At 36.2% G+C, this 26169-nt stretch overlaps 2 protein-coding genes across 2 annotated transcripts in view; both read right to left on the bottom strand.

Moving 5' to 3' along the window:
• LOC128982074 (protein yellow-like) overlaps positions 1-3170 on the bottom strand; it is a 47398-nt gene extending 44228 nt beyond the window's left edge. The window contains exons 1-2 of the mRNA XM_054401115.1: positions 3115-3170; positions 1447-1621 (exon numbers count right to left, since the gene is read on the bottom strand). Coding sequence (XP_054257090.1) covers positions 1447-1621; positions 3115-3117 — 178 coding nt within the window. The 5' untranslated portion in view covers positions 3118-3170. The remainder of the gene's footprint in view (positions 1-1446; positions 1622-3114) is intronic.
• Positions 3171-8738: 5568 nt separating this feature from the next.
• On the bottom strand, positions 8739-25839 carry LOC128982073 (uncharacterized protein K02A2.6-like). Its single transcript, XM_054401114.1, has 3 exons — positions 21962-25839; positions 20492-20688; positions 8739-9202 (listed from the first exon to the last, which is right to left on the bottom strand). Exons 1-3 carry the CDS (start codon positions 25837-25839, stop codon positions 8739-8741), a joined length of 4539 nt encoding a protein of 1512 aa, XP_054257089.1.
• Between the last annotated feature and the right edge of the window lie 330 nt (positions 25840-26169).

Raw genomic sequence — 26169 nt, 5'->3', positions numbered from 1 at the left:
TAATTGTTCCAACATTAGAACCGAACAAATTTCAGAACAAGGGACTCCAAGTCGGTATAAAAAGGAATTTCAAAGTTGGAGATAAGGTTCAAGCGCGGGGATATGTCAATGGATCATCCAAGTGGTACTCGGGCTATATAACTGAAAAGCAAGGACATGTAATGTACGTAGTTCAGCTGGAAGATGGGCGAATAATTAGAAGACATGTTGATCAGCTGATTCTTCGCAGAGTGCCTCAGCACAGTAAATAGAGGAGGAGGTGTTAACATTTTATTTTTAACATGTGTTCAAATTATTCTTTTGTTTATTTGTTGAATTGTTTTGTTTATGTTTACTTACAGATTGTGATTTAATAAAAACTTACTTTATATTTTCTTATACAAAATGTGAACTTTTATTAGTAAAATTAGTGGAATCAACAGGTAGTATTGTAGTATATGAGCTGGTAATGATATTAGAGAACAAGCTAAATAATTCTAGTTGGTCATGATAATTTTAAAAATCGTATAGTTACAAGATAAATTGAATCAAAAGGTACCTCGGTATTTATCTGAAAACTTATTTTTTTATGAACTCAAAGCATAACTATCAACGAAAAAGATCTAGAACATGATCCCTAAAAAAAAAAATTCCTGTAAGATGTAAGGTTTTTTTATTATAATTTTTATTATCATTGTCATCATCATTTATAATGTGAATGACACTGTGGTGCTTATTTGAATCCAAATATGAGTGGTGAAAGATGAGTGTAGAATAGTGTGAGATGATCCGTGTTTAGTTACATTTATTATTAGAACTAGCTGGCCCGACAGACGGCGTCCTGTCCTATTGTGGTTTTATGTCACATGCTCGTTCATTTTCAAGATGAGCTCGTTTGCATGGCTTAATCACGTCCTGGTTGAAGTTAGGTTGCAAATTAGCTGTTCTCATAAATTAAAAAAAATATAGTGCTGCACCCTGTTGGTAAACCTATTAACTTTTTAATGCTATTGACCATCACAGAATCAAATTTTTTAGCTGCACCAGCTGTTAAGATTCTTTAATTCCATTTAAATATGAGTACTCATAAGGTTTACATGGGAAACTCCAGAGCCACTGGGGCGGAGCCCTATTGACGGATCTGCACCAAACTTCACACAAACCATCCTTGAATAATGCTTAACAATGCCTAAAAGTTTCATTACAATCTGTCTAGCGGTTTTGGAGTCCATAAAGGACAAACATACAAATATACAAACATACAAACATACATTGGATTTTATATATAGATTAAGAAGTTGAAGAAATGTCTCAAAGCAAATATACTTCAGCATGAAATTGCACATCCCAAAAATATAACTTGCATCATAGCTAAAAGGAAAATTGACTATGCTACTGTAAAGAGGCAGTCATTTTCAAATGCTTTACTCTAATGTAGGCCTATAAAAACATTGTAAATTCACTCACCTGCCCATGTGTCAACGTCGATAATCAGATTGTTTTCAGGAATGAAATCTCCGTTGGCGAGACTTTCGGTCCTGATTTCCTCCGAGGGAAAAACAAAGTCAACCGCCTTCCAGGAATACATTGTCTCCATGTGCCCAGCCAGAGTGGCAGGACACAAAATAAGAAGTAGGATCAACTGGAAAATCAAGAATCACTGTTCTGTTAATTACAATGGGACTGTATCCAGTCTGACTGTGGTTAAACATCAACAAACAACAATTACCAGCTGGTATATTGCAATACACATTTTTAAGCAGTTGTCAAGAAATTTTGTCAGCAACACTGGATCTTTGAAAGTGAACTATAGAAATTGAAGTGAAAGAGGGGCAAAACCCTTAAGACGATTAAACTTATTCGTTACTATTCGCAGGTTCGCTGGATTATAAGTTTTAAAATTACGCCTCTTTCGTGAAAATCGCTTAAATTGGACAGCTGGAAAGGGATGTTACAGAGGAAAATCTTATATGTAGATAGTTAAATTAAGATAGTGGCATGATGATGCTTGTTTTAACCTAGCAATGTGTAAAATGGCTTGTTTAACTTTGTTACTAAGACCAGCTTTTTCGTTAGCCAGGAACATTAGTTTTTTTTTATGTAAAACGCAATTAACTTTTATTGATAGCTAGCTGTCCCAGTTACAAAGCACAAAAAAGCTACTGACTTTTCCTAGCATTAACTCGGCAACCGACTGCTTCAATGCAAGCCCTATACAAGGTGTCCTGTAAGTAAACAGCCAAACACCGGGTAATTTAAAATTCGATATTGAGTGCTCTTTTACAGCTTAAACAGCCAATTACATAAGGCACTAATACAAAATAACATAAATTACATGCATGACAACTACCCTACAGCAATCAGCATAAAACATTGATGCGTATGTGCGTAAAAAAACCAAGTTACTTTATGCAAAAAATTGGTTTTAATAGAATTGGAAAATAATGGTTTTATGATCAAAATAAAGAGTAAATCAAGCACGATATGTTTTCCAAAACGCGTTATTTACTAGATATCTACCGTTTTGTATTTTTTTACATAACAGATGTTATTTGAATTTTCCATCTGGAAAAAAAGTTTCATATGTATTTTAAGGTTCAAGATACTTATTTTATTAACAAATCAAACTTAGAAATAATTTAAAATTTCAAAATGGCGGTCTTTTAAATTATTTAAAGTTAATTCCATGATTAATTTGAGTAACTAAATACAAATTTTACAGAATATATATTTAATGCACTTTCAAATACGAGTCCAATGACCGTAAAATATCCTAATAATAGATAAAAATGGCGACCATTTAAAAACCTTGTTAAATAACAAAAAGAAAAGAATTTTACGGCTTTGCTTCTACAAAATCCCACTTCAATTTTCATTCACACTTGCAATACATCAAACTTGCAATTGTATAAATATGTACAATGTATATATTTGATATCTATTGAGCGTTGTAAGCTCCATTTTCAATCTCCAACTATACACCAATAATACATTTCAATCGTCAAATACATTGAACATTTTTGCAACAGCAAGGGTACTTAATAGAATTGATATTGTGTCGCTACATCAAACAGTAGGTCTATTGTGCTGTCGGTCATTTACAATGTAAAATGACAAATAAGGAAGAGTTCTTACCATGTTGCGTACATGACAAATCACGAGTGGATGGTACAGTAACCTACTGCAGTACACTCCCAGACAGAATTGAGGTAGTCACTGAGTTATCATACAGTATTTATGTTAGACAAATATTAGCTGTGCTAACTATTCTGTTACCTATTACTGTTGAACTCTGTGATTGTGATAGTAGTGTAAGTTTGTGGTTTGGAGGTTATAATGCATATTTTTGGTATGAAAATGTATAGATGGAACGCAGAGAAGTTAAAATAAAAATTGATAATAGTTAGTTGAGACAAAATTGATATTGCACACAGCCTGAATAAAAAATATGAATGTTAGAAAGCCTAGTGGGAATAAAATATAATTGAAATAGTAAATAACATAGTGATAAATGAAATGTACATAATATTTATTCTGTGGTAAAAATACTGTAAGTAGCCTGGTGGAAATGAATAATTAAAATTGTACATAGCTTATTTAAAAAATGTAATGGGTGCACCACTCATGAAAAAAAAAATTGTTAATGCGTACATATCTTAGTCTAAAACAGAAATCATTGTAGAGGTCTTTCAAAATTGTTTTGCATAAAGGTTTATATCTTGTTGAAAATTATATAAATCAGTTACATGGTCAAGTGAAATATAAAATCATACAAAAAGTACAATATAGTGTGTAGTAAAATTAAAAAAATTACAAATGGTACATTAGTACATCCCACTGCCTACTGTAAAACAAAATAATTTATAAATAAAAAACTTTTTTAAAACCAAACGTTTTTAAACGCACTAAAAAGTAGAAAATAATTTATAAATATGTGGAGAGTATAAATACTTGTAAGATTTAAAACGAAAAACGTGGGGTGCATGGAATAGATAATTTACAATTACATTCACCTATTGGACTAATGTATTATTATCAATTGCATGCACCCCACGTTTTTCGTTTTAAATCTTACAAGTATTTATACTCTCCACATATTTATAAATTATTTTCTACTTTTTAGTGCGTTTAAAAACGTTTGGTTTTTAAAAAATTTTTTATTTATAAATTATTTTCTACTTTTTAGTTTTTAACGTGTGTGGATGTTAAATCTATTTCAAGCATCTATATCAGATTAAGACAGAGGCATGTGGGAAATCTAAGGTTTATTTGAGTTTCTTTTCATATATTTATGCATGAGATTGAATGTATGGCCTACCTACTAACTATAAATATATCAATCTATTTAATTTATTGTTTACTTTATAGAATACTAAATAAATGACAATTGACATTATTAACAAACACCTTTATATCAGCAATCAGATTGTTTATCTTTATTTTGAAATGTTTGTTTATATCTCTTAGGAGCATAACCTGTACCTCTTAACCTCTGCTCTTCGAACTGTCAAATTTAAGTATTTACAGCTGACTTAAATTAATTGATATATTTACATTCTTACAAAATGTAAACATGGTAAATATAGAAGCCCATGGGGCGTATCCCAAGGGAAATATGAAAATTAAATGATATAATATTGCATTGTCATCCATTTGTGAGCTATGTTTCAAATTTCAAGTCTCTAGCTCATCAGGAACTTCGTTTAAAATTGATATCAAAATTTGTAGGAAAGTGAGCTAATAAAAACAAGCCCATGGGGCGTAGCCCAAGGGAAATATGAAAACTAAATGATATAATATTGCATTGTCATCCATTTGTGAGCTATATGTTTCAAATTTCAAGTCTCTAGCTCATCGGGAAGTATCAAAATTTGCAAGAAAGCGAGTTAATAAAAACAAGCCCATGGGGCGTAGCCCAAGAGAAATATGAAAATTAAATGATATAGTATTGCATTGTCTTCCATTTGTGAGCTATGTTTCAAGTTTCAAGTCTCTAGCTCATCGGGAACTTAGTATAAAATTGGTTGCAAAATTTGTACCGGACAAGAAAGCGAGCTAATAAAAACGTTTTAATAAAATAGAGTGACAACACAATGAAATAATAAATGTACAAATTGAAATTCACTAAATAGCCAAGTGAAAATAAAAATGTATAAGGTATTGCCTATTTAGAACATAAATTTCCAAGATGTAAATGACCAAGTAAAAAAAAGAATATACGTACCGGTACTTGGCCTTTTGGAAATAGAACAATTGTATTGTACATAACCTTGTAAATACCTTTTAAGAAAATCCTAGTTTACAATGTTTCTACTTACAGCTAGCCTCTACAGGATTTATCACTACTTCTGTCACAACACTGTCACTACACTGTCACTAGTGTCACTACACTGTCTCTACACTGTCACTAGTGTCACTACACTGTCTCTACACCGTCACTACACTGTACCTCTCACTAGCACTAGCACTGGTCACTAACACCGACGGGCGCTTGCTAGGACGATTCTCGGAAGGCTCAGCTCAACTCAACTCAACTGCCGTGTGCCGGAAGACGGTCCCTTATATAAGTTTACCATGGAACATTCTGGAGACCCTTATTAGCGTAGACAAAGGTGTTTACAGATCACCGTGGAAGCTTCTGGTGGATGTCAAAGACCCTATTGACGTAGTCCGTTGACATGGGTCTATTGTCTGTCACTGGCACGTACGGAGAAACCCGTGTAAAGAAACAACCCTTTTGATACGGCGCCTGGCTATTGTTGCACGGGGCTCCTAACTTGTAACACTGCCCCCTCCTTAAGACTGTTCTGCCCCAGAACAGATTTCTCTCGAAGTTTGGGATCTTCTGGACCAATAATGTCTCCGGTTCCCCATGGGTTGTATACGCAGACCACAATGTCGATGCCAGTGTCCTCGAAAAGTTCCTGCACCATATTTCTTACAGTCTTCCATTCCAGTCCGTCGTAACCACAACCCAGTCTTGGAATGGCAAGCTTTTTGATTCCAATCCGAAGAAGCTTGTCTCGCAGGTCTTGCAGGCTTTTCTTCAACGATTCGTAGGAGGGCTTCTGGCTTGATGCTTCCTTCGTAACGAGGTAGAACAAATGCTGTCCATTGCGCTTCAGGTGAAGGGTGGTGCCAATGGCGGGTCTCTGACGCTCAAGATCTTCAGTCCCTCCAAACTTTTTCCTGAAGACTGTGGCTATAACTCGCGACGCTCTCAGGTCTTCTGCTACGCAGTGGGCCAAGGCATAATCCACTGGCAAGGTGAAGAGGTCCTTATATAACAGTTTCAATTCCGCCTTTCCACGTTTCTCGGGCACGACGTCTCTTGGTTCGGTTGAGATGTTGCGAACTTGTTGTTCATCTTGTTGGCCGTGATCTCCTTTGTAGGGTGCAAGCCTGTTGAAATGGACTATTTTGAGTTTGCCATTTGGTTGCTTCTTAATCCGGTAGATGACGTCATTTAGACGGGAAATAACTTTATAAGGTCCTTCCCACGAGTTCTGGAGTTTTGGTGAATATCCACGACGCCTTCAGGGATTGTGTAGCCACACGAGGTCTCCAGGTGTGAACCCTCCTTTCTCAGCCTTCACGTCGTACCTCTCCTTCATCCTGTCGCTTGCTCCAGATATGTTGCGACGGACTTTCTCATGTATCTCGTCCATCCTCTTCCGCAGATCAGATACGTAGTCCTCGCCAACCACACATTCATGTGGCTTCAAGCCATACTGCAGGTCGCATGGAAGACGGAGCTCTCGGCCAAAAACTACGTTGGCTAGAGTCTGACCGGTGGTTTCGTTGACAGAACTCCTATACGCAAGTAGAAACAGGTGCAGGTATTGGTCCCAGTCCCGCTGATGTTCGGAGACAACTTTTGACAGATATCTTCCCATCGTCCTGTTCATGCGTTCTACCATGCCATCTGACTGTGGGTGCAGAGGTGTTGTTCGAGTCTTCCGGATACCAAGAACTTCACACATTCTGGAGAATACTGCTGACTCAAAATTTCTTCCTTGGTCAGAATGAAGTTCGAGCGGGACTCCAAATCTGCTCACCAATTCCTTGATTAATATATCTGCAACTGTTACCGCTTCCTGGTTAGGCAATGCATAGGCCTCTACCCATTTGCTGAAGTAATCCATTGCTACCAAAATAAATCTATTTCCAGCATCGGACATGGGGAACGGTCCTGCTACGTCAATGGCAATGCGCTCAAACGGGGCACCTACGTTGTATTTCCTCATTGGTGCTTTTCGTTTGTTGACAGGGCCATTTGATGCTGCGCAGGTCACACATCTTCTGCACCAGTCTATGACGTCATCTCTCTGATTAGCCCAGTAGAAGCGCTCCCTTACTTTCACCAGTGTACGATGTACCCCTAGATGGCCTCCAGAAATTCCATCGTGCACTTCCCTTAGCACTTCAGGAACCCTCTTCCTTGGAATTATTAGTTGGAGTTTTCGGTGCCCCCCTTCCTCCGATTCGACGACTCGCTTCAAAACTCCTTCTTCCATTAAAATCGAGTTCCACTGCGCCCAGTAGGTCTTGACGTTCTTAGACAATGGAGCAATATCCTGCCACGATGGTCTTCCTTTATTGTCCATCTTCCACTGCATGACGTGTCTTAGGTCTGTGTCTTCCTTCTGGTCCTCTGACAGTTTCTTACTGTCCCATTCGTCGTCAACGGCGGTAACGCGATGAACTGATGCACTTTTGTCTTCCTTGCGTGTGCAGTGCACGCAGTTGTCCCCGCACGGTCTTCTCGATAGAGCATCTGCATTGTTGTGGCTCGGTCCCGCACGATGGATTGATTCGAAGTCATATTCTTGTAACCTTTCTAACCATCTTGCAACCTGTCCTTCTGGAGACTTAAATCTTAGCAACCACATCAGTGCGGCATGGTCCGTTCTCAAGAGGAACCTTCTTCCGTACAGATATTTATGAAAGTGTTCTATGGACTTAACCACTGCGAGAAGCTTCCTCCTGGTGACACAGTAATTACGCTCAGGTGCTGACAGGACCTTACTGAAGTACCCGATCACATGTTCTTCTCCATCCTGGAGCTGAGAAAGAACTCCTCTAATGGCTGTATTGCTGGCGTCCGTGTCTAGTATGAACTTTCCGTCGGATCGTGGGTAGCTCAATATGGGTGCGCTGCATAATTTAGTCTTCAGCTCTTCAAAAGCTTTCTCGCAGTCGTTATCCCAAACAAAGGTCCTCTTGTCTTCGGTCAACTTGGTTAGTGGTTTTGCAATATTAGCAAATTCCTTAACAAATTTCCTGTAGTAAGCACACAGCCCGAGGAAGCTCCTAACCTGGTGCTTATCCTGAGGTATTGGCCAATCGGTGATAGCTCTGATCTTCTCCGGATCCACAGACACTCCTTTGTCCGATACGACATGGCCGAGGTAATTAACCTGTTTGCGGAACAAGTTGCACTTCTTGGGGTTCAACTTCAGATTAGCCATCCGCAGTCGCATGAAGACATTCTCTAGGTTCTTCAGGTGGTCTTCGAAGGATTTACCTAAGACGATAATGTCATCCAAGTAAACCAGGCATGTCTCCCATTACAATCCCCTGAGGATGTTCTCCATAAGCCTTTCGAAAGTAGCAGGGGCGTTGTAAAGTCCAAAAGGCAGCACAGTGAATTTCCAAAGTCCTGTCCCAATAGAGAACGCCGTCTTCTCCTTGTCCTCAGGAGCGAGCCCGACCTGCCAGTAGCAACTTCTCAGATCCAAAGTTGAGAATATTTGACATCATCCCAGAGTGTCGAGTGTGTCATCAATCCTGGGGAGAGGGTAGCTGTCTTTCTTGGTGACATTGTTGAGAAGGCGGTAGTCTACGCAAAATCTTGTTGAGCCGTCTTTCTTTTTCACTAGTACCACAGGTGACACCCAAGGGCTGCTAGAAGGCTCGATGACACCATCCGCTTCCATCTCTTTTATGATTTTCTCAGCTTCGTCACGCTTTGCTAGCGGGAGTCGTCTAGGAGCCTGACGTATGGTTTTTGCATCTCCGGTGTCTATCTTGTGCTGTACAATGTTTGTTCTTCCTCTAGGTTCGCTTCCGTATTCGAAGACATCTTGCCATCTGGTAATGAAGTCCCTTATTTTCGCACTTTGTTGACGCGTCAGATCCTGACAGGTGCTCTCCACGAAATTTTCCAGCTCCTTCGGCAATCCATTTGGGGATGGTGGACATGATTTTAGTTGACGTACCACTGAGTTAACATTATGTGCTGGAAATAACTATACGATTTGTTTTGCCAGGTGGTGTTTTGTTTTCAGTTTTAAAAAACTCTGCGAAATCTACACAGGTAAGCACCATTGTAGCGAGGGAAGACACTTCTTCTGTCTCTTATTATGTACATAAGAATCTCACTTGACTCCTCGGAGCTCTCGTCCCTACATAACGGCTGCCACAGTCTTCAAAGATTTGGCAAATGGGTTGTCATTGTGACCAGTCTGTCACTGGCACGTACGGAGAAACCCGTGTAAAGAAACAACCCTTTTGATACGGCGCCTGGCTATTGTTGCACGGGGCTCCTGACTTGTAACAATATGCACAAAGAGATGGAATTATACAAAGTACATCCTTGTCGAAAAAAATTTATAAATAACTTTATATGTTTTGATATTTTTTGTTTATTTTTTTATGACTTAGGATAAAACTCGGTGACCTTTACATCACAAGGCGTGTGCTTTAAATACTCAGTTACTAAGCAAGCTTTTTGTTACAGATAAATCTAGGTGTGACACATACCAAATCTATATATTAATACGCAAGCAGTTTTCTTTTCACAGTCATAGCTCAATAACGGCTTGATGGATTTTAAAGTTTGAGGTGTCAAATTAAAGGTATTTTTACGTAGATGTGCAAATACGTCCCAGAATATTAAGAAAGGGCACCACTTAAGTACACTTAAGGGCTAAAGTTTGGAAGGCAGCGCTATCTGATGACATTTGATCAAACTCATTTCCCTTTATTTACAAATAACATATGGACGTAGTTTGAAATAGTGTTTAAGGTTAACCACAGACTGCAGGACTTAAAACTTCCAGAGCAAAGCTGGAATTTATATTTTATTTCAATCTGTTAACTAAGTCTGGTTCATAATGAAGAGTTTCCTATCTATACTAGACAGCAAAGTGTTTAAGAATAAATATTTAATTCTTTTTGTCTGTGGTTAAATTGATTTACCTTACATCGTATTTTACTGATTATCATGTAGTTACAGTTCGATGTGATAATAGTCCAGGCGCTAAACGGGTTGAGTATGCACTGAAAGTCTGACAAAATTTGACTTTTGATTATTGTTGGGGACATCTAGTAGATGAAAAAAATCGATGATGTCGCATTTCTAGGGTGGTCACAACTCGGGGGGGAGGGGGGGAAGTTGCGCGGGTCATCGGTTTACGTTTCCACGTCTAACTCACAAACGGTTTATGATAGAAAGGTGGTTTAAGCGTCTATCAACGCCTAAATGTATTGCCTTTCAAAAAGGTTATTACAATCTTTCTTCTATCTCTTATACTTTAGGCGCTAATCAACATTTATTGCAAAAAATAAAATTTTAAAATACTTTAAAATGAAATATCGGAAATATTGCGCTTGTTTAGGGCATGTTACAAACTATTTATGGTTGGACAAACTAACAAGTAGTGCAACAACACCAAGTTTAAAGAAATCCGTGCAAAAACAACAGAGCTACGTTGATTTCAGTAAGAGTAAACGTGGAAAATTCGTAGTAGTATCGAGGCGCGCATGGATGGTACACGTAGCCCACAGTCAATATAGGCTTGATGTTGTAAGTAACTATGGGAAAGCTGAATTTTTCTATGGTGTTAGACCATGTTGAGATTATCATTTTCCCGAAAGTCAACACTCCTCCCCCCTTGTGCTTTCCTCTAACCCCCCTTTTTAGATAAATTTACAGCCTCTTAGCAATTAAGCTATAACTTTAAAACGGGTAAGGATAATAATGCAATATTTTATTAATTATTTTGCGTTACGATAATCTACAAAAAGAATTATTAGATGAATAAATATTTAAAAAGAATTATTATAGATTTCTGAAGAAGAAGAAGAAGAAAATGTGTTCATTCTAATAAAATATCAATAAAGTGTTTTTTATTTAAATGCAAAGAACAATGGTCAAAGACCGTCTGTTTTCTGTTAGACACACTGATTTTAAAATATTTTAAAACAGTTTTAAAAAATTCCATGAATCACATACAATTATTCATAAAATAAACTGATTTCCACTACAGAACATACACAAATAGCACTACATACTAATAGATCAGATATCAATTGAATGAATAATAAACTTTCAATGTAGCCTACTGATTATCTGAATTTTTTCTACAAACAGTTAATAATTCATAAAACAAACCTGTTACTTTCATAATTTACTTTGATAGATACTTAACAAACAATATTTTATAATTTTTTTAAATTACATAGATTTTTCCAATTTTTGTATTGATATCTCAATTCTTAAATTTAATAATTATACTCCATTATCAATTCCCACCCTTTACTCCACGCCTCTTTAAGATAATTTCCAAGTGCCCGCCAATCTTTGCCATTTAAAAATTCAAAAAAACTCATATTCATTTAAATATAACTTGTTAGACCAAAATTTACGTATCTTTTTTTCAAATTGGACATTCTGCTATAAAAGGGTACACGTTTCATCCCGGTTGAGATTACATAGTGAACATACTTAATTTTATTTTCCATATGGAGTTAACATTTTATTAGACGACCCCTTTTATTTGTAAAAAATGTTTTTAGGGATGGTTACGAATAAAAAATATATATCCACCATTTTCCAATATGGCCAACAACTTTGTTATTTCTTATGGAATACGCTGTATTTTAGTATTCTTTTAGAATTTAAAAGCTATTTTTTTATTCGTGAATTTTTTCTCTAAACCTACCCCATTTAGGAGTTACAGCGTGTTATATCTAAAAGAAAGGCTTGTGGTGTACATTCGGCATCCTGTAGCTCATAAACGAGTAAGTTGAGAGAGAAACTGCAAAGAATAAATAAGTCACATATAAGTCCTCGTTCAAAGAAATATATAAAATACGTTAAAAATACTGATTTTGTTGTTTTAAAAATGACCACCATTTTCAAAAATGCCAGCTTACTTTGATATTAGAACAATTTATTTTATGTTTTTTTTTATGTAGATGTGATTTGAAAACTTGTTTATTCTTCGTATTTCCGCTCTTAAACTTACTCGTTTATGAGCTACAGGATGCAGGATGTACTCACAAACCATTTCTTTTTCGATGTAACTCCTAAACAAGTAGCTTTAGAGAAAAATGTCAAGAATAAAAAGGTTTAAAAATTGTGCGTTTACATTCTAAAACAATCATAAAATACAGGGTATTCCACAGGACTAACAAAGTTGTCAGCCAAATTGGAAAATGGCGAACATATTTTTAAAATTCGAACTAAAAAACATCTTAAAATAAAGGGTGGTGTCCCATAAGAAGTTAACTCTATATCTCATAATAAAAATGTTATCTATTGGTTCACTTTAGGTGAGACACCCTGTATAATAAAATGAGGCTCTGGCGTACAGCAGCAAATGCACGATATTCATTCATATGTATCCACTACAGTCTGTATATGTACTGAATGAGCTACATAACGTTAATATAATCTATATAAAGCGGCAAATTCAAATACAAAAACCATAATATACGTAATTTTTTTTCATTGTTGCGGTGCACAAAAAAGCCAGAGTCCTGTAAAATCAATATACTGTACTATCTATAACCACTATATACAAACAAACTGTTAATAACTATGTATCATTTTAAAATGTAAACTATGCACCCCAAATTTTGTATCAAACCTTTTTGTTGTGCGACCTCGTATAAACAATCTTCAAAGAAAAGTTTCATAAATTAATCCGTAAATTTTTTTTATGTTTATGATATTTTTTAACTATGAATATTTAGGATACCATGGTAAATACACTTTTTGTAGAATATCGTAAGGCAAAATAATTAATAAAATATTGCATTATTATCCTTACCCGTTTTAAAGTTATAGCTTAATTGCTAAGAGGCTGTAAATTTATCTAAAAAGGGGGGTTAGAGGAAAGCACAAGGGGGGAGGAGTGTTGACTTTCGGGAAAATGATAATCTCAACATGGTCTAACACCATAGAAAAATTCAGCTTTCCCATAGTTACTTACAACATCAAACCTATATTGACTGTGGGCTACGTGTACCATCCATGCGCGCCTCGATACTACTACGAATTTTCCACGTTTACTCTTACTGAAATCAACGTAGCTCTGTTGTTTTTGCACGGATTTCTTTAAACTTGGTGTTGTTGCACTACTTGTTAGTTTGTCCAACCATAAATAGTTTGTAACATGCCCTAAACAAGCGCAATATTTCCGATATTTCATTTTAAAGTATTTTAAAATTTTATTTTTTGCAATAAATGTTGATTAGCGCCTAAAGTATAAGAGATAGAAGAAAGATTGTAATAACCTTTTTGAAAGGCAATACATTTAGGCGTTGATAGACGCTTAAACCACCTTTCTATCATAAACCGTTTGTGAGTTAGACGCGGAAACGTAAACCGATGACCCGCGCAACTTCCCCCCCTCCCCCCCGAGTTGTGACCACCCTAGAAATGCGACATCATCAATTTTTTTCATCTACTAGATGTCCCCAACAATAATCAAAAGTCAAATTTTGTCAGACTTTCAGTGCATACTCAACCCGTTTAGCGCCTGGACTATAAAGTGGATGTTTAAAAGTGATTATTCACAGGGCAGTTATCCGTTACATTACCGTGTATCAAAATTCCAATTCCTTTATAGTGTTTTCTGTTGTTTGGTAAACTTTTTTATTTCATTTCAATTTAAAATCAAATGCCGCCAGTACGACGAAGAACTTTGAGTGGCTGGAGGGAACGCGAACATGACTGCTTGCATCAACCTCTCAATTGAACATCTGATGGGTACATAGTGGTAGTACCACCGTTGTGATAGTCCAATCTCGGACAAATGAACGTTAAATGTTTACATTGTAGTGGCTTACATATTTTTTAACAATAAAAGACTGGCCGAGACGGTTAAGTTTGTACTCTTTGTTGCCATAAATGAAAGGTTCGTTTACCTCATTTGTGCAATTCACCACAATAAACTCCGGGTTCTTATTGGAAACTCCCAATCTGAAAATAGGACTGTGACCCTTATATCCAGAAATAATTTGGATAAAGTTCGTCAATTTAGTTCTGCCTTTACCATGGTCAGCTCCAAAGGTCATTAAGATGAGAAAGTTCCACAGGGGATCTACAATTTTAAGATCCGTGACACGTTTTACCACCGAGTGGGTCCTCTAATTAATTCCTCAATAAGGTGATGATCCTGAATACGCACAGATATATAAGTAAGTACGACAATGTCACTTGAACCATTGACTATATAACCACTGAACCCAAAGGAGAACTAAGCACAATAAAAAATGCAATGAAAAAATATGCGGGAAATAGGGTCACAATGACAACCCATTTGCCAAATCTTTGAAGACTGTGGCAGCCGTTATGTAGGGACGAGAGCTCCGAGGAGTCAAGTGAGATTCTTATGTACATAATAAGAGACAGAAGAAGTGTCTTCCCTCGCTACAATGGTGCTTACCTGTGTAGATTTCGCAGAGTTTTTTAAAACTGAAAACAAAGCACCACCTGGCAAAACAAATCGTATAGTTATTTCCAGCACTAATAATGTTAAACGCGTATCCATTGTAGATCTGTCGTTAGATCCACTTGCTTACCCTCTTATGTTCCCAACCGGAGACTTGGGTTGGGGCCCCTAATTTAAATACGCCTAAAACAGAACACACCAAAGAAATAATTTAACAATGCTAGAATAAAAGTAGTGATGGTTGGCGTCAAGAGAGGAATTGAGCTACATTAGGCCAAAGCTCACTTTACAGTGTGTGGTTGACATCTACGTGTTCATAGAGTGCGTGCCTACTATACATAAGAGATAACCGAAGCAGTATGAGAGTGAATGTAAATTTAAATATCGTAGATTGCTTTTATATTTTTTACATCATAATATTTTTATATTTATAATCAGTCATATAAATTATTTTAGAGTGACTCTTTGATTAAAGTCTTTCTGTTAATGTTTTTTTGTTTATTTCTTTTATACAAATTTCAGTTTTGATCGATTTCGAGCAACAGGTTATCTAGTAACTATAAATACATTACAGTATTGTTCGATCACCCGCTATTTGTCGGCAATGCAGATCACATATATTGTGTTAGTTCCCGAATACACCGCATGAAGCAGCACTCTCTGTTCAAGATACAATCTTTGAAATGTAAGTTTTTTTATATTAAAGATGATTTTGAGGCGCATAATGTAAAAATAGTTATATATATCAGCTATTTATTACCCTCCCGATTTGACTTCATGTGTCGTTTCATATAACATTTAAAATAAATTGAAATGTTCATCAAATCACCAACGTTTTAGTAATTTAATTCATTCTGTACAAATAAAAAATCCCTCAATTAAAACATACAAAAAATATGTCTAGTAATTATTTGTCTATACAAATAATTACTCAATCAAAATCGTAAACTGAATGTCATAAATATCTTGAACGGCTTTTAAGATATAAATTTAAAACACAAATAAACTGAATGATAATAATCCTAAATACCCCCGCCGCAGCAAACCTGCAGACTAAGCGAATTTCCATTAGCCTGATAGGATTTCACATTAAAATGCCTCCTTAAAAATATCACATTTATTTCCTATTTAAATATAATTAGTTTAACGAGTACTTAGGTTTGCTGCATCAGGGAGGGTAAAAAGGTGTTTTTTTTATGTTAATAGTTTAGTAAGAAATGAATGTATTTTCCAAATTCAATCAAAATATGTTCATAAACAAGTAAACTACAACAGTTGACTTATTCTCCATAAGAATAACATAGGGATTTTAAATTTACAATTTTTTGGAATTTTCTCTGTAACCATTAGGCGCACAATAACGCTTCAATATACTAAATTATTTGTTTTTTTAAGCTCTACAAAATGGTTTGGAAAGAAATTGTAAAATTTTGTGTTTTTAGGGTCAAAAATGGGAAAACCCTATTTTTACCCCATAAACCCCCGTTCCCATAGTCCGATCATGCTGGTTCGCGAACTCGTTTGAATAAATGTATGTTTACACGTTTGTACCAAATTTCATCAAAATCGGATCATTTTGGCTCGAGTTATCGTGCTGACGGACATATATACAGGGTGTCCATAAAAAACGTTTCAGGACTTTGGGAAAGGAATCCTCATACTAAAAGGAAGAAAAAAGTTTATGGGAAGGTATGTCCGAAAATCCATATTTACCCAGATATCCGCCATTTTGTTTTTTATAAAAAAATATTTTTATCTGTGAAGTTTTTTATTCGATGATTATGAAACTTGGTAAACATGTTACCATACACAAGACCTATAATAGAAAAAATAATAAAGTTGTTCCGATTGTAAATTTCAAAATGGCGGCCGTTTGAATTTTTCTAACTTAAATAACTCGAAAACGGCTAATTCTATGAAAAAATGTCAAAAATACTTTTTTTTAGCATTTTTAATCTCCTATCAAATGGTACCAAGATCAAAAAGATCGAACAAAAGATAACTGAAATATACCGGTTTTTGTGTAAAAATAAGGCAAATGTGTAAAAATAAGGCAAATTTTGTCTTCCTTTTAGTATGGGGATTCATTTCCCAAAGTCCTGAAACGTTTTTTATGGACACCCTGTATATATATTACAAGTATATCCTACTATTATAAATGAGAAAGTTTTGATGTTTGTGACAAGTGAACGCGAAAAATACTGGTCGGATTGGGCAGAAATTTGGCATGATGATAGCTCACATTCCCGATTAACATATAGGCATATTCTTATTTCAAAAATCCTTTCGGGCTCCGCCCCAGTGGCTCTGGAGTTTCCCATGTTAACCTTATGAGAAATGGAATTATTGAATCTTAACAGCTGTTTCAATTAAACAAGTTGGTTCTGTTCTATGATGTTCAATAGCATTAAAGTTACAAGAATTACCAACAGGGTGCAGCACTATTATTTCTTTTCCATTTATGAAAACAGCTAATTTGCAACCAAAAGGTGAGTGAGCGTAGCGAACGAACTTCAACCTGGAGGCGAGTTAGCGTAGCGAACGTGGTAACCTGAAGGCAAGTGAGCGCAGCGAACGAGCTCCAACCTAAAGTTGAGTGAGCGTAGCGAACGAGCTCCAACCTAAAGGTGAGTGACCGTAGCGAACAAACTTCAACCAGAACGTGATTGAGCCATGCGAACGAGATAATCTTGAAAATTAAGAAGTTAAACGGGGCAAAGCCCGCGGGTTACAGCTAGTATTATACAGTATAAGAATTTGTTAATATATAAATATATATATATATGAATTTGAACGGATGGTGTTTTTGGCCTCTAGGGACCTCAAAACGAAAAAATAAATCGGTCCCGGGTCCAGGTCTTACCATGAGTACTACGGTAATAGCTTATTCCCTATATGGGAAATTCCCTAAAAGGCGCTTTTGTAAAAGCTATTCATGATTTTTGTTTTATTAAACCCATTATTAGACCCATTAAACCTATTTATAAATTTCTGGTATTACCCATGGGACACCTTTTATACGCAGTTCTATGTACTGATATTCAATGTTTTAAATATTAGAAGAATACAAAATTCTTCCTTCGTCTTTCGTAATTCATACACAATAAGATTGGCACAAAAGTTCAAAAGTAGGCTAACAATGCAAAATAACGATGGTAACGATGTATTTGTTCACTAGTTTACGTCAACCACTAACTTTAAAACAAAATACAACTCTTCATTCGCCGTAAGATACCGTACTGATTGTTCTCTGATTATTACTACTAAGAGTGAAGTTTAGACTGTAAAACCCATCTAAACGTAAAAGAAAGCATTGAGTAATCACTAAGTAGAACTGGATATGAAACTCATCCTAAAGCATATTCAAGAAACAAGGACGAAAATTTTACTAATTTTTTTAAGTCAATGGCACCATATTTAATCGTTTTGGGTTCAACGATCCAGCGTCGAAGGACATTTTATACCAGATGACTCGCCAAAGACGTTTAAATACAATATGTAACAATTCATACACAACAATGAAGTTTGTTGGTCTTTGAGGGGACTGGCCCTATTAGAGGGGGCGTAACATGCTTTATGTTGTCGAGTTTGAGTTGAGGGGGTAATTTGGCACAAGGGGGACAAATTGGCGAGTTATTGCGCCATTGTAAAGGATTCTCTGAGCAATTGTGGAAGTGGATGTTGATAATTTAAATTCTTTGAATAATATGGTGCAAATTTTACCGGATTTTCCTGGATACTACGACTTTTTAGGTTAAAATTTTAAGGGAGATTTCCTTAAAACCCCTATGAAATAATATATTGAAGGTTTTACAAGAAGGCGTAAAGTATCACTGTAAAATTGTATTTTATCAAAGTAAACCATCAAAATTATCTTAAAAACATCGGTTTGAGATATTCAACAATATAAATTCAACGATATTTGCTAATAAACAAAAGACGTGCTTATTCAAATTTTCTGATGTTGAAGTAGCAATGTTTTCCTAGTTTTCGAATAAGTTATTCGTGTTTTATTTTTAACATAGAACAGATGATTTAGATAATGCTTTTTGCACTCCAGTATGTCTACTGTAGCACAACACGAGTCAAAGTATTTTCGCGCACCCACAACGTTACGTTTATGCAGAATTTGTATACAGTATATACAAAAGGACGTATCAGTTGTGCTTTGTTCAAAATACATCCTGTAACTTTTAATTATTATGCTATTAAGACGTAGAAATTTTACAAGGGATTATAAAACGTAGATGAAATAGACAATCTTTCGAAAAAGATATTTTTTATTATGGTTTCATTAGGCGTTTATTACTGATTTTATTGTTCTCCCGAACAAATTCTCAAATGATTTCTTAAAAATGGGAAATAATACAACCTGGTAAAGAAATTTTAAGCAAATATTTATTACTTGATTTGGGAATACATCTATATAAAACCCAATCTCGAATAAAAAAAACTAGCCCTCTAAAGTTAGAAGTTTACTAAGGAACGTTAGAAGGTTTTATAAGGAACGGTGTCATTACTAAAACAACGTTTAAAATTCACTTCCTTTACGTAAATGTCTCTGGTGTTAAACGTCGCACTATTTTGTGAACCTCAAAGGATGTGAAATTGAAAGCCAACACTCATAAACAAACAGCTGACAGTTTCAACAATGGGATGTTAAATCAGCTGTTGTATTGTTGCCAGTCATTCACTCTGCCTGCGGTGCCTCTTGGCGGTCATCTCATCAAACTGAGCCCAGAGGCTCTTTGTAGAGCATTAGCCTTCAACTAGTCTTCTGAAGTTCGTCAAGATTATGTTGGTAGCGCTGGACATTGTTTAACATTTATGTTTCAAGCCTTGTAACCAAGTTAAGGAAATAAGCGATTCATAGAAACACAATTCTTTTGATTCCGGTGGGATTCCGGAATTGAACGATTTGAACATTCTTTTCCACCCTGTTGATCCTAGAAGCATTAACTATATAGTCAATGCTAGAAGGGCATGCTAAATTATACAGAATTTTGGTTCACTGAGAAACGGATTTTTAATTCATCCAAGCAAAATTATTTTTTTACACAGTTAAAACGTCCAGACTGTCAACGTTTTTACTTTAGGTTTACTTTCATATTGCCATTAAAAAAACTATCCGTAGTTGAATTTTAATCTTAATGGCTTTGAATTACACAAAATTAGTGTCCAATTGAAATGGTACATAAAAGGACATGAACCCAAGAAAAGTATTCTGCTTAGATTTATCAAGCGAAATTGCATTAAGCTAAACGAGTACACTATTAGGATATTTTTTTCATTTAAAGAATGCCTACCAAATTAACTTTTGGCACGTCAATAAAACATGATAATTTAGAATGGTAAATAAAATATTTAAAACATGTTTGATAAAACCTTGGTAAATTAAAAAACTCCAGAATTTTATATTGATGCATCACCACAGAAGCTTTTTAAGATTCAATTGACGTCGTCCCAGCAAAAAATCGCCAAATTAATCCGTTACCTCCACTTCTTGTACACGTTTTTCCACAAATATTACAACAGAAATTGTATGCATAATAAACATAAACAAATTACATCACTGGCCGGAATATCTATACTAATAGCCGTAACAGGTTGTTTGGACTTTTTTTACAGTTCCATTTAAGTATGCTTAATGTCAAATAATGTTTACGTTAGGACCAGTGACATCGTTTGTTTATGTTTATGATCCATACGGTTTCTGTTCTAATATTCGCGTGTTTTCCCATCATTCCTTCTCACGGAACCAAGCAACAAAGTCATACAGAATACTTTGCATAATTCATCATCCCAAGCTGCACAAGATCAAGAACCGTCGCTCCAGGAGGTCCTGACGCCCTTGACTTCCTTGAACTTGACAGTTGCCACCGCCGTGGCGGGGGGCGACGCCCACCTCTGTCCTGCTTGGCTCTTCGCCAGCCTAGAACATTCACCCTGGAGTCTGCGGAAACTAGGGCGCTGAGTCACAGGAAGCAACTTGTGGGAAATGTACAGGTTAAGAGGCCTACGCCTAGAGAAGATGTTGAGAATACGAATGGTTCAGAATGAACAAGCTTTGTGGAGTTCCCCAAGGATCGGTTTTGGGTTAGTAATATTCATCATAGGATCTTTAGTTATTGAGGAATTTTTGCAGCAAACAAAGAGAGTTGAGACATAACATATACAACGTAACAAATTCAGAGTCTAACTTCTTCTGGTAGAGATTCAAATAATCATTTCCACCTCTTTGAATTATTGACTATCATTACTCAGTATTTCGTAATGACAATACAGCAGTAAGTATATTTATGCTACTTACTGTAAATTGAATAGGAAGTATTGGGGCTAGGTGAGTAAGGCTATGTAGAAGCAATTGATAAAGAGAAAATCATAGGGCTGCAGAGGTCCATACTCCTAGAACAGTTCTTGTGTGATCATCGCCGAATGAAACGTCACAAGAGAGAGAGTGTGTAAACAACGAGTTCAAAACGTTACAATTTTTTTACTCGAATTATCACGTGAAAATTAGATCCGACAATCTGTTAAACATTATAGAAAAATCTTTCGAATCACCATCTATTCCAAAATATTAATTAAAGCAGAATCTCTATCTATTCAGATTCAAATTAGCAATGATTTACAACTAATCGCGAAACTCCTGACAAAAATTATGCCATAAATCCTACAACACCAGAAGCTGTTATTAACCATCTATCCGCAGAATTCGCGCTTCGAGCGTTTAATCCCCGATAACCCGGGCAATAACCGTAAACGGGGAGTGGACCGAGTGATGGCCATGGAGTAATAATTGGAAGTGCCAAACGCAGTTCTATGGTGAGATCATAAATACACAAACCGTTAGCGCGTTGGAGGAACTGAACGCAAGTCGGCGCGCCTTGAGTCAGGTATAGCACGATGGCCTGGTTAGACCTATGTTTTGCATACCTCCTGTTGTTGGAACAGCGCCAGCTGTATTGTTTATGGTTGTTGAACCTGTGTAGAATCGGCATGCGTGTTTGACAATTATTGTGTCTAAATTAAATAAACTTTAAGCATTTGAGAAATATATTTGAACATTGTAAAATGTACAAACACTGAAACAAAAACATTAAAATTGTACAACTGACTCACAACAGAAAACAATAAATAATTAACCAATCAGCTGGTATTAAAATATAGGAAAATAGAATATTATTAATTGACACTAGATTGAATATATATCAACTCTCCCCTCTTAATTCTTAGGGAGGATCTGGTCAGTGTGTCTGGTCCATATCAATCCATTTTCCATTTTTATTCTGTACATGACATTGCCCACTCGACTGATGATCTCTCCTAATCTCCACTTTTCTTTGGATGCATAGTTCCTCGCTTGCACCTTTTGTCCCACACTGAACTGTCTTCCAATCTTCCTTTGTTCAACTCTAAACCATTCTGTTTTATCTGACATGACGTTTAGTTTAGTTCTGATGTCTCTGCCAAACATCATCTTGTATGCAGACATTCCAGTTGTAGAGCTTGGTGCCTTCCTCAGCTGTGTGACTAATGCGTCGATCTTTGTTTGTATGTCACCTCTCTCCCCCACCATTGAATTTAGCCCCTTCTTCACCGTTTGTACGAATCTTTCTGCTTGACCATTGCTAGAAGGGTGAAATGGTGCGCATGTTCTGTGACAAATTCCATTTTCTTTCAAATAGTTTTGAAAAGCCGTGCTGGTGAATTGTGTCCCGTTGTCTGTAACGACTGTCACTGGAAGACCAAACGTTGTAAATAGATGTTGTAGCTTTTTGATACACCATTCTGCTGTAGTAGATTTTGTATGTAATATTTCTAGCCATTTAGTATGGGCATCAATGATGACTAGGAAGTAATTTCCATTCATGGGCCCAAGGAAATCCAAGTGTATTCTCTCCCATGGTCCAGATGGTTCTTCCCAGGGGTGATTCCTGTCTTTTGGAGGTTCATTTCTCTTCTGGGAACATATCTTACAGTTTCTGACCAACTCTTCAATGTCTCTGTCCACATTCTTCCAGTACAAATAGCTTCTTGCCATTGCTTTCATTTTTGTCATCCCAAGGTGGCCCACGTGTAGTTCTTTGAGTACTTCTTTCTGAAGAGATGAAGGTATCACAACCCTTATACCTCGAAAAACACATCCTTTGTGTAATGTGTACTCGTTGTTGTTTAATCCCATTGTCTCAAGATCATCTCCATTTTCAAGGGCTATCTTGACTTTAGAGAAAAAAGTATCCTTCTTCGTATGTTCTGAAATTGTCTCTTTGGTAAGTGGTAGCATAGATATTTGATTCATCTGAAATTTTGAATAGAGATCTTCACCTTCTTCTAACTTTTCTACTGGGAATCTTGAAAGAAAATCTGCATTGGAGTGGTCTGAAGTTTTTCTGTATTCTATTTTATAGTCAAAACCAGCAAGGAAAAGAGCGTAATTTAACAAACGTGTAGCTGACATTGCAGGTAGGGATTTTGAAGGATGAAAAATAGATACAAGAGGTTTGTGGTCTGTGACAAGAATGAATTTCCTCCCATAGCAGTATGGAAAGAACTTTTTTACACCCCAATAAATGGCAGTCGCTTCCTTGTCAATTTGACTGTATTGATTCTCACTTTTACTCAGTGATCTAGATGCAAAGGCAATTGGCTTTTCTGTTCCATCATTTAGCCGGTGTGAAATTACAGCTCCTAAGCCAGTTGGTGATGCATCTGTTGACAGTATTAAAGGTAATGACGGATTGTAGTGGATTAGAGTTTTGTCTTTGGCAATGTCCATTTTAACAGATTCAAAACTTCTTTCACATTCATCAGTCCATTCGAATTTCTTGCCCTTCTGTAAGAGTTTTTTCAATGGGTTTAGTTTCTCTGCCAGTTTAGGTATGAACTTATTGTAGTAGTTTGCCAAACCTATGAAAGAACGTAATTGGTTGACATCACGAGGTCGCTTTGCTTCAACAATCGCTTTTACCTTTTCAGACCCTTTTTGAAGTCCATTTTCATCAATTGTATGACCTAAGTAAGCAATCCTTTTCTGAAAGAATTTACACTTTTCAAAATTCAACCTAAGGTCATGTTCCCTCATTTTATCAAGGACTAGCTTCAATCTTTGCACAGTTTCTTCATAATTTGATCCTTGTATGATAATGTCGTCAAAGAAGCATTTAACACCACTAATTCCTTGTAGTATTCTGTCCATGAACCTTTGCCATACTGATGGTGCTACCTTAACCCCAAACATCATTCTGTTGACTTTGTAAAGACCTTTTTCAGTACTTATAGTTTGCATATTTGAACTTTCCTCGTCCATTTGCATGTGCAGGTAAGCATTGCTTATGTCCAAGGTACAAAATAGCTTGCCTCCATTCATTTCTGTGAAAATGTCCTCTATCCTAGGTATTGGATGTTTGTCGTCTTGTATCACTTTATTCAGTGTAGTTTTATAGTCTGCACATATTCTTACAGATCCATTGGGTTTAACCACTGGGACAATTGGCGTTCCCCACTGAGCATTGTTTACCTTAGTGATTATACCGGCATTCTCTAGTCGATTGAGTTCGTCTTCTACTTTTCCTTTAAGTGAGTATGGAACTTGCCTGGGTTTGATGAAAATGGGCTTGCAACCTTCTTGAAGGGATAAATGAACCTTCTCATTTGGAATACATCCAATTTCTTTTTTGAAAACATCAGAGAATTCTGTAAGGAGTTTAGAAAGATCACACGAGTTTTCTTGAATAGTTCGGATATCCCCAATTTTTAAGTTAATTTCCCTAAGCCACTCTCTTCCGAAAATAGGTTCAACATTTTGTCCAATAACATACAGCTTACCGAAGTATGCTTTGTCTTTGAAGTTAAACTCGACATACACAACCCCCTTTGGTTTGATAAGTTCGCCCGTGTAAGTTCTTAGTTGTACATGAGTTTGAAATAGCTTTTTACTCAAATTTAGTTTCTTATAATCCTTGTATGATATCGACGATAAAGCTGCTCCTGTGTCCAATTCCATTTGAATTGGCTTTCCTTCTAGTGTAACATCAACCATGAACTTGTCAGAACCATTCATTTGTATCTTATATGTGTCGTACGTTGCGTGGTCAATATCACTTACATTTTCACTGTCCTCGATCTGGTTGATATGCCTAGCTCTGTTCTTTGCCATGCAGACCCTGGCTAAGTGACCGACCTTATTACAAGAATTGCAGAATTCATCCTTGTACCTGCAACTGTCAGCTTTATGGAATTTATCCCCGCATCGATAGCACCGTCCACGTAGTTGGTCAAATGTAGAGCGAACTGTGTGATATCTTTCGGTCTTCTTGGTTGGGCCTTTGCTTGCATATTGCTGTTGTTGCGGCATTTTTCTTTCAGTACTTCCTGTTAGCTTAAGAACAGCAGCTGTTGTAGGATTTGATATAATGCTGCTCTCAAGTCTTGAGGATTCGAAGGAAATTGCAGCTTGCACTGATTCTTTGAAAGTACTTGTTTCTTTCTGTAGTAACTGCCCTCTTACATCATTATCTTTGAGTCCTCTAACAAACTGCATTCTTAGTAACATGTCTGATACCGATTTCCCACATTCACATTGAAAACGACAATCCTTTGCTAGTCTCTTCAGTTCCATTGAAAAATCCATCGTTGATTCGTCTTGCTGAACATGGCACAAAAATTTATGTTGAAGAGATATAACACTAGGTAACGGTTCCAAATAATCCTTCAACACTGTTACCACATTTTTGTAATTCATCTTGTATGGATCATCTGGAGAAACAAGGTCTTGAAGCTGTTCATGTAGTTTTGGTGGAAGCACTGCAAGTAATGTGCAAAGTTTGGTTTTATCATCAGAAATTTCCTTCAAGGAAATAAAGTTTTCAAATCTTTTAACGAAGTTTGTAAATGATTCTCCTTCATCGAACGGAACAAAAGCAATATTTGATGTAACAGAAGGGTGTAGACCTACTGAAGACTGATTCGTAACTGTGGTTGGGGATTGCAGTTTGTTTCTTAACACCACTTCGGTTGTAATGTACAGCTCTTCAATTTCACTTCTGCTAGTTGCTAATTGCTCAATATCTTCTTCATCAACTAAAGATTCGAGTTCAAATTGAGCATTTTCGAATCTGTTCCAATATGTCCGTAATGAAGACAACCGCACTGTGACTTCATCACTACTCATGTCTTCTCTAACTGTTTTATTTTGTACAATTGCATTGTAAGCTTTCCTAATTTGAATTTTGACTGCAGTTAATACCTTTTTAAGCTTAAGTATTTCACTCATCCTCGTCGCCAATATTGTGTCTAAATTAAATAAACTTTAAGCATTTGAGAAATATATTTGAACATTGTAAAATGTACAAACACTGAAACAAAAACATTAAAATTGTACAACTGACTCACAACAGAAAACAATAAATAATTAACCAATCAGCTGGTATTAAAATATAGGAAAATAGAATATTATTAATTGACACTAGATTGAATATATATCAACAATGTTAGAGGTTAC

Source organism: Macrosteles quadrilineatus, unplaced genomic scaffold (assembly GCF_028750875.1).
Source record: "Macrosteles quadrilineatus isolate MER2022 unplaced genomic scaffold, UCM_ALF_1.0 Scaffold_103__1_contigs__length_361171, whole genome shotgun sequence".
In the NCBI taxonomy this organism is placed as follows: domain Eukaryota; kingdom Metazoa; phylum Arthropoda; class Insecta; order Hemiptera; family Cicadellidae; genus Macrosteles; species Macrosteles quadrilineatus.
This window is presented reverse-complemented; position numbering and strand designations above follow the sequence as displayed.